We start from the raw sequence: 10213 nt of genomic DNA on the forward strand, positions 1-10213 counted from the left end.
AAAAATAAAAAAAATAAATTGCTATTAATAATTTAAAAAATAAAATGTAAATAATAATAAAACAAAACACACTGACAATCCACTACCCCCCCCCCCTAAAAAAAATGGTGTAAAAAAAAATACCACAACTGTCACATGACATTAACCACTTGCTTACTGGGCACATAAACCCCCTTCGTGCCCAGGCGAAATTTCAGCTTCCGGCACTGCGTCGCTTTAACTGACAATTGCGCGGTCGTGCGACGTGGCTCCCAAACAAAATTGGCGTCCTTTTTTTCCCCACAAATAGAGCTTTATTTTGGTGGTATTTGATCACCTCTGTTTTTATTTTTTGCGCTATAAACAAAAAAAGAGCGACAATTTAAAAAAATATATATATATTTTTTACTTGTTGCTATAATAAATATCCCAATTTTTTTTTAAAAAAAATATTTTTTTTTTCATTTAAGGCCGATACGTATTTTTCGACGTATTTTTGTAAAAAATAAAATAAAAAATCGCAATAAGTGACTGGTTTGCGCAAAAGTTATAGTGCCTACAAAATGGCGGCGATTTGCGATTTTTTTTGTCAGGGCTGCGATATTGCGACAGACGTATCTGACACTTTTGACACAATTTTGGGACCATTCACATTTATACAGCGATCAGTGCTTTAAAAATGCACTAATTACTGTATAAATGTGACTGGCAGTGAAGGGGTTAACACTAGGGGGTGAGGAAGGAGTTAAATGTATTCCCTCATTGTGTTCTTACTGTGTGGGGGGAGGGGACTGACTGGGGGAGGTGACCAATGCTGTGTCCCTATGTAAAGGGACACAAATCGGTCTCCTCTCTCCCTCACAGCACGTGGAGCTCTGTGTTTACACACAGAGCTCCACGTCCTGCTGTGTTACCGACGATCGCGAGTGTCTGGCGGACATCGCGGCCGTCAGGCACTCGCATCGGCTCCCGAACGATGCGCCGGGCACGTTGTTTCCCCGCTGCGCGCCCCCAGCGGCGCGCACAGGGAACAACAACAGCAGGACGTCCATGGACGTCCACCCGGCACTTGAGAGCCGCGCTGTGGACGTCTTTCGACCATAGCGCGGATCTCAAGTGGTTAAAAAAAGTATCGGTATGCTTTCCACCGGACCCGCCATCTTGCAGTAGGGGCAATTGTAACTGAAAAATGACGAACACAAGAGGCAAGAGGAGAGGAACCCGTTATATGTTCTCTAGACTCTTCCGCAAGCATGGTCCGGTGCCACTGTCAACTTATATGCGCATCTACAAGAAGGGTGATATTGTTGATATCAAGGGTACAGGCACAATCCAGAAAGGTATGCCACACAAGTGCTACCATGGCAAGACTGGCCGGATCTGCAATGTCACACAGCATTCTGTTGGAATAATTGTCAACAAACAAGTCAAAGGTAAGATACTTGCCAAGAGAATCAATGTCCGTGTAGAGCACATCCGCCACTCAAAGAGCAGAGACAGTTTCCTGCAACGTGTGAAGGAAAACGAGAGGAAGAAAAAGGAAGCCAAGGAGAACGGCACCTGGGTGGAGCTTAAACGTCAGCCAGCCCAACCAAGTGAAGCTCACTTTGTCCGAACATTTGGAAAGGAACCCGAGCTCCTTGAGCCAATTCCATATGAGTTTATGGCATAAAATACTGCTATTAAAACATCCTTTTCTCAAAAAAAAAAAAAAAAAAGTATCGGTATTCGGTATCGGTGAGTACTTGAAAAAAAGTATCGGTACTTGTACTCGGTCTCAAAAAAGTGGTATCGGGACAACCCTAATCTCTTCCCTATCCAAGTTCAATTCCCCTAATAAAAAATTAAAAGACAATGCTGCAAGGACTGTTTCTTGACTTTAGAGTGTGTGAAAAATCTGTGTGCCTGGCTGGCAGGGTGGGAGATGACCACATTCACCAGCAGCCCATACGGGGGTAGCGCTACATGTGCACTTGCATCCTGTATAATCCAGAAATGTAGTCAAGTCTCTGAAAAAATTACAGTTAACCAAATTGATTCACTTTAATGTTTATATGGACTAAACTGTATTTACATTTTGCTTGGCATTCTTCTTTATATAGCACCCAAATCCTATGAATTGGTCACGCACAGTAATATTGCAGGCTAAGCATACAGATTTTCTCCCTAAAAAAAAAAAATGCTGGAACATGGGAAAAATGGTAGCGCACTGCACAGTGGTGGTAGCTGCACCTCATGCATGCTAATTTATCTGGAAGCATCTTCATGCTCTGAAGCAGTATTCTGAGATTGCAAAGAGCCTTAGCAAATACTAATCCGCAGCAGTGAATGCACAGGCTCGCGATTGAGATACACGAGGCTTTGTCTATTACACAAATCCTGCCTGTGTGGCTTTTGCCTCCGCGCTCTTCTCCCACCGCCGTCTCCCTGTCTCTAATAACCTTTGTTCCAGTCTACCTGCCGTGCTTTCATCACAGCCAGTCTGGCTTCAGTGGTGAATCAGATTGGCAGTATTCGAGTGTGACTTGTTCCTGTACAGATATTAAATAATCTGTCTGCATCTCCACAAGCTTTCAACTACAATATTTTCAAGTCTCATTCAGCCGGTTTATCCCAATTTGTCTTTATGGGTATAGCTTGTGCAATGTCCGTGAATACAATACATTGACTGCGTGAAGTGTAGGTGATGAAAGAACTGCTTGTGCTTATGAGAGGATACGCGGTTTTGTTTACTGTTTCATGTCTCTGTAACATGCACAAAAAAGAACTTTATTTGAATGCAAATACTGTACAAACAGGCCCAGATTCTTGTACATCTGCGTATCTCTGCGGCGGCGTAACGTATCAGATTTACGTTACGCCGCCGCAACTTACACAGGCAAGTGCTGTATTCTCAAAGCACTTGCTCCGTAAGTTGCGGCGGCGTAGCGTAAATCGGCCGGTGTAAGCCCACCTAATTCAAATGTGGAAGGGGGGGGGCGTGTTTTATGTTAAACTACTGTGACCCGACGTGATTGACGTTTTTGCGGAAGTCGCCGTCCGTGGAATTTCCCAGTGTGCATTGCTACAAAGTACGCCGTAAGGACGTCATTGGTTTCGTGAACGTAAATGACGTCCAGCCCCATTCACGGATGACTTACGCAAACGACGTAAATTTTTCAAATTTCGACGCGGGAACGACGGCCATACTTAACATTGGCTGCGCCTCATATAGCAGGGGCAACTATACGCCGGGAAAAGCGTCGTAACTTTACTGCATCGGCCGCGCGTACGTTCGGGAATTTGCGTATCTAGCTAATTTGCATACTCGACGCGGAATTCGACGGAAGCGCCACCTAGCGGACTTACGCCTGTCTGATCTAATGGATATCTATGTGTAACTGATTCTAAGAATCACACGCATAGATACGACGGATCGGATTAGGACTTACGACGGCATACATGGCGCTGCGCCATCGTAAGTCCTTTAAGAATCTGGGCCACAGTGCGTGCACGTGCAGGTGTGACAGTATGGGGTGTATTTAGGTGTAGCACCCTCTAGTGCAGGTATCCTCAAAACTACGGCCCTCCAGCTTTTACGGAAATACACATGTGAACAAGCATGATTCTTCCGTGTGAAACGCGTCAACTGTACTCTTTGCAAGTTTGTCTGGCTCATGACAATAAAGAAATCTTCAGCAGCATCCATTGGACTCAAGTGTGCAACCAATTCTTCTTCTTCCTTATGCTCCAAATGGTGGTGAACCGGAGTTAGCAGCTGGAGCTGGGTGCGTCCAATTTGTTGCCTGGAGGCGGTGTGTGTGCTCACATCCCATGAGGCATTGTAAAACTCTGCCATTCACAGACATGACTAGGCTAGGGTTGCCACCTGTCCAGGATTTACCCAGACAGTTTGTGTTTTGATTCATGTGTCCGGTTTTCAGTCTGCCTGAAAGCCGGACACAATATTCAGACAGAAATGTGGCTCAGAACAGGGCCTACTAAGAGGGTGAGGGGACAAACGCCACATTAGTATTTCCTTTGGAGCACCCAAAGGTGTCCCAGGTCTGTTACAATCCTATAGTGTATGCTAACAAAAAAAAAATGTTGCTGTGCTGCTAAAGTGTTCGGGTTTGGCTTCTAGAAAAAGTGGCAACCCTAGACTAGGCATGACGGGAATGGTAGTTCCTGAACAACTGGAGGAACGTAGTTTGAAGACCCCTGCTCTAGTGTGTGCTACTAGTGTAAGAGTAGGAAAAAGCATATTTTGGCCAGGAATAACCTGAGTCATTGAATTGGGTCAGGATTACTAGAGGTCAGGGCTGGATGACTCATTCTGGCAGCTCTCTGGTGCCTCCAACTGGTGTGCAGAAGGTTGAAGAAAGCGGAGTTCCGCCTGGGAAAAAAGAAATGAAAAGTCAGCAGCTACAAATACTGTAGCTGTTGACTTTTAATATAAGGACACTTACCTGTCCAGGGACCCTGCAATGTCCTCACCCGAAGCCGACCCATCACTCGGCTCCGGGTGCAGGAGCCTTGTGGCTTCACAGCCTGTTTCCTACTGCTAGTAAGCGATGCGCTTTCTGATTGATCCCGCTGTCTTCTGGGACCTGTGTATCTCCCAGAAGGCAGCGGGGGAGGAGGAGGAGGGGCCAGACATTGCGTAGTTCGCCGCACAGATTGTGCCGATCTTTCCCAAATCCTTGGATTTGACAGGTATTCACTCCCCCCTGAAAGATGCCAAATGTGGCACTGGAGGAATCTGATCCACATAAGTTTCATTTCTGTGTGGAATTACACTTTAACTACTTCTCGACCACCTGCCTTACACATATACTGTGGCCATGTCGGCTCTATTATGCAAAATCATGTACCTGTACGTGATTTTGATAATAGCCACTGGGGGGCACGCACGGGGGGAGCCAATCAGCGGGCCCGGCAGACACTATGTCTGCCAGCCACCCGCAATCACTCCCCGCAGAGACAAAAGCAGACCGCCGTGCTGTCAGACATGGACATCAGACACTCTAGTGTTCCTGCTAATCAGGAACACGGATCACTGTGTCCATGCAGTGAGCCCACTCCCTCCACATACAGTTAGAAATGCGACACAGTGCCGTATCACAAAAAATGGCCTTGTCATTAAGGGGGTAAAACCTTTCCAAGGCTGAAGTGGTTAATAAACTAGAGGGCGGGGGTTAGGAGGAGCTACCATAAAAATTTATGGAGCCTCAGGCAGTCCCCAGAAGTTTGCGCTGCACTGTATTACTTTCCAGTCCCCAGAAGTGGGCTGGCAGAGGACAGAGACAACCCCATAAATAGACATGGGCCATTCCAGAAGGAGAGTCGGGTGGAAGATGGAGTGCTGAGGAGAGGCTGCCGGTGGCTCTTGAGGGAACCCCCTGCTGGGGAGGGGTAATACCTCAGGATAGCTGGCCTATAAGGATCCCACCATAGGAAGCTGTCAGGCCTCGTACACACGACCGAACATGTCTGCTGAAACTGGTCCGCAGACCAGTTTCCGCGGACATGTTCGGTCGTGTGTAGGGCCGACCGGACCGGATTCCCGGCCTAGCGGACAGGTTTCCAGCGGACCAATGTTTCTTAGCATGCTGAGAAACATGTCCGTTGGAACCATGTCCGTCGGACATGTCCGATGGTCAGTACGACTCATCGGACATGTCCGCTCGGCCAAAATCCCGCGGATGCGTCAAAGTGATTCGACACATGCATGGAAGCATAGAACTTCCGCGTCAGAGAACGTCGGTGTCATATACGTCACCGCATTCTCTGTCCGTGGGGATTTTGGTTTGATGGTGTGTACAACCATCAGACCAAAATTTCCGAGCGGACATGTCCGATGAAAACGGTCCGCGGAGCGTTTTCATCGGACATGTCCCCTCGTCTGTACGAGGCCTCAGAGGTGAACCTTCAGGAGAGGCAGCGGGACAGAGCAAAGACAGACAGTGAGTAGAGAACAGCACTGAGCAGGGAAAACACAGGGGGAGGCTGTATGCTTAAACAGTGGTCTCTGAAGATGACAGTGGGCTTAGACTTCATCCTTGTCCTGGGGAATCTCCATGGAAATGTGCCAGTCAGGCAGAACTGGGGCAGAAAATCAGTCAGGAGGACAGGGAGGAAGATCAGCCAGGTGTGGCTGGTGGCAGCCAGGTGGGCTAGCAATTATCTGCAAGCAAGTGGAGCTGGGATCAGTGGCCACAAGCGAAGCCGACGGGGGAATGCCATGCTGTTTGCTCTATGCACTACTTTGTCAAGGGACTGAGAGTTCCTGTCTGTAATGGGCCTTTGTTGGGTTAACAACAAAACTGTTAGTTCTTTCAAGAGTGAGCAGCAGGTAATATGCTAAGAAAACCGAAAACCGAGAAGAAAGGAAAAGTGTACTTTTTGTTATTAGAGAGGAATTGTCACTGTTCATGGTTCTGGACATTTTTAAAGTTGGGCATCCCATAATTCCCTACCCCATCCAAGTTATCAACCCTTAATAAAACATCAAAAACAAACCAATGGCTGATTTCTGTGTTGGAGTGCATGAAATAAATACTGTGTGACTGGCTGTGCGGCAGTGGGGACACTAGCGACTCCTACAGGGGTAGTGCTAGAAAACATTTGTTCTGTGTGAATAGGGGAAAACTAAAATGCTATCGGGCTAATTTAATTTCAGGTTAACGCCCCCCAATATCTATGCGAAAAAATAAAAGCCCATAACCCCAATCGCATTCTGCGATCCACCAATCAAAACATACTCCAGATACCCAAAGCCAGATACAAGTCCAAAGGAGATCGAAGATTTGCAGTCCAGGGACCCCGCCTGTGGAATGCACTACCAACCACCATCCGACTGGAGTCGGACCACTTGGCCTTCAGGAGAAAGATTAAAACCCATCTCTTCTGAGGTCAAGGGGTTCCTTACCCATGAAATGGATACAGCGCCCAGAGGCGATTCAGTTCGCATGTGTTGCGCTTTACAAGTTTCTCACTCACTCAGGTTGAATGTTATTCATTCATTAGAATAGAGTGGGTGGGAAAAATACCGCATTATTGCCACTAGATGGAGCTGACAAACATAGGAAATAACTATTCATTTTCTGTGGTCATCAGCGCCATCTAAAGGACATCATTTTTCTGATTCACTCTATTTTGTATGATAGAAAATAGCCTCCTAACATTTGATTTTTCCCTCATTTGCACTGAACATGCATGCAGTTTCTCAGGTTGAATAGCTCTACAATATTTTGTATTAATACACCCCTATGAGTCTTGTGGCTTTTCCAGAAGAGCTTCCAGTTGCTGTGCAGACGCAGAGCAGGACCGTAGTTTCAGCTCTGCTGGATGCATAGCCCAAAGGTCATCTGCTTTCCACATTGTACAGAATAATGCAGCACCTTCCAGTCCTGTCCTGTGTACTGCCTTATCATTTGATTGACAGCTGCATTTTTTAAAACAAGCAGAAGAGAGGAAGAGATTGATAGGACTCCCCTAATAGACACCTGGTCCTCGGCAGCAAATTAAAATAATTGTTACAAAGATTTCCTGTAAAGCTGGCCACATACTGGTAGATTTTTGAACGATTATTCATACAAATATTTGTACGTTCGTTTGTTTAAACATTTACATTTGATGACATTTGGTGAATGTAGTTTAAATAGATTGTAAGCTCTAACGAGTAGGGTCCTCTGGTTACCCTTGTATTGAATTGTATTGTAATTGTACTATTTGCCCTAATGTTGTAAAGCACTGCGCAAACTGCCGGCGCTATATAAATCCTGTATAATAATAATAATAAAAAAGAACTTCAGAAAAAATAACATTTAGGAGTGAATGGACTTTCCCGGATATAAACGTCATCCACTGTTAGAAATCTGTTTGTTGAAGACAAATGTACATTACAGTGGGGTTTGAAAGTTTGGGCACCCCAGGTACAAATTTGTATTAATGTGCATAACGAAGCCAAGGAAAGATGGAAAAATCTCCAAAAGGCATCAAATTACAGATTAGACATTCTTATAATATGTCAAAAAAAGTTAGATTTTATTTCCATCATTTACACTTTCAAAATTACAGAAAACAAAAAAATGGTGTCAGCAAAAGTTCGGGCACCCTGCAGAATTTATAGCATGCACTGCCCCCTTTGCAAAGCTCAGACCTGCCACTGTCATGGATTGTTCTCAATCATCGTCTGGGAAGACCAGGTGATGTCAATCTCAAAGGTTTTAAATGCCCAGACTCATCTGACCTTGCCCCAACAATCAGCACCATGGGTTCTTCTAAGCAGTTGTCTAGAAAACTGAAACTGAAAATAGTTGACACTCACAAAGCTGGAGAAGGATATAAGAAGATAGCAAAGCGTTTTCAGATGTCAATATCCTCTGTTCGGAATGTAATTAAGAAATGGCAGTCATCAGGAACAGTGGAAGTTAAAGCAAGATCTGGAAGACCAAGAAAAATATCAGACAGAACAGCTCACAGGATTGTGAGAAAAGCAATTCAAAACCCATGTTTGACTGCACGATCCCTCCAGAAAGATCTGGCAGACACTGGAGTTGTGGTACACTATTCCACTATAAAGAGATACTTGTACAAATATGGTGTTCATGGAAGAGTCATCAGAAGAAAACCTCTTCTACGTCCTCACCACAAAAATCAGCGTTTGAACTTTGCAAATTAACATATAGACAAGCCTGATGCATTTTGGAAACCAGTTCTGTGGACCGATGAGGTTAAAATAGAACTTTTTGGACGGAATGAGCAAAGGTACGTTGGAGAAGAAAGAGCACAGAATTTAATGAAAAGAACCTCTGTCCAACTGTGAAGCATGGGGGTGGATCAATCATGCTTTGGGGTTGTATTGCAGCCAGTGGCACAGGGAACATTTCACGAGTAGAAGGAAAAATGGATTCAATAAAATTTCAGCAAATTTTGGATGGTAACTTGATGCCATCTGTGAAAAAGCTGAAGTTAAAGAGAGCAAATGGATAATGATCCTAAACACACCTCCAAATCCACGGGGGATTACACCAAGAGGCGTAAACTGAAGGTTTTGCCATGGCCTTCACAATCTCCTGACCTCAACACAATTGAAAATCTATGGATAGACCTTAAAAGAGCAGTGCGTCACAGACAGCCCAGATATCTCAAAGAACTGGAAGACTTTTGTAAGGAAGAATGGGCAAAGATACCTCACACAAGAATTGAAAGACTCTTGGCTGGCTACAAAAAGTGTTTACAAGCTGTGATACTTGCCAAAGGGGGCAGTACAAGATATTAACTCTGCAGGGTGCCCAAACTTTTGCAGACGCCATTTTTTTTTTCTGTAATTTTGAAAGTGTAAATGATGGAAATAAAATCTAACTTTTTTTGACATATTATAAGAATGTCTAATCTGTAATTTGATGCCTTTTGGAGATTTTTCCATCTTTCCTTGGCTTCGTTATGCACATTAATACAAATTTTAACCAGGGGTGCCCAAACTTTCGATCCCCACTGTATATCTTGTTTCTTCAAATTGTCTTGTCACTGCAGTCGAACATGAACATCAATTTGACCCCACTAACTATTAGACAAGTTAACAAACATTCTCAAAATGAACATTTTCTAAATTCTACTAGTTTATCCAGCTTAGGGGAATGATTACATGACTTCCCTCAGATGGTATCACCGCCCTCGCTGCCTCTCATTAATGCAGAGAATGCATTTGGCCCAGAGCTGAGTGAAACTGAGAAGAGGGCCAAAAAAATTGGTGCAGGGTTCCCCTTAAATCGGAGGTTCACCCTAAAAACACGTATTTAACATTCCATTCAGCATAATTCCAACATTTACACTATGTTGTTTTTTGTTTTTTTTTGCTGTACATACCGTCTTATTGTTAATTTCCACCCGGCTTCCGGGTTCTCACTCCCGCGGGAGTAGGCGTTCCTATGCAGAGGCTAGATGATTGGCGCCTTGTGAAAAACGTCCCCCCCGGCGCATAAGGCGCATCACCAGTTTTCCGAAAGTTGCCGGCTCTATACGCCGCTTACTTTCAGAAAACGTATGCGCCTTATGCGCCGGGGGGATGTTTTTCACAAGGCGTCAATCATCTAGCCTCTGCATAGGAACGCCTACTCCCGCGGGAGTGAGAACCCGGAAGCGGGGTGGAAAATAACAATAAGACGGTGTGTACAGCAAAAAAAAACAAAAAACGGCATAGTGTAAATGTTGGAATTATGCTGAATGGAATGTTAAATACATGTTTTTA

At 44.8% G+C, this 10213-nt stretch overlaps 1 protein-coding gene across 1 annotated transcript; it reads left to right on the forward strand.

The window, feature by feature from the left end:
• Window positions 1-1104: 1104 nt before the first annotated feature.
• On the forward strand, window positions 1105-1697 carry LOC120933264 (60S ribosomal protein L21-like). The gene has a single exon (XM_040346384.1). The coding sequence runs from the start codon at window positions 1169-1171 to the stop codon at window positions 1649-1651; it is 483 nt and encodes a 160-aa protein (XP_040202318.1). The 5' UTR covers window positions 1105-1168; the 3' UTR covers window positions 1652-1697.
• The last annotated feature ends 8516 nt before the right edge of the window (window positions 1698-10213 follow it).

The sequence above is a fragment of the Rana temporaria genome, chromosome 3, assembly GCF_905171775.1.
Source record: "Rana temporaria chromosome 3, aRanTem1.1, whole genome shotgun sequence".
Lineage (NCBI taxonomy): Eukaryota > Metazoa > Chordata > Amphibia > Anura > Ranidae > Rana > Rana temporaria.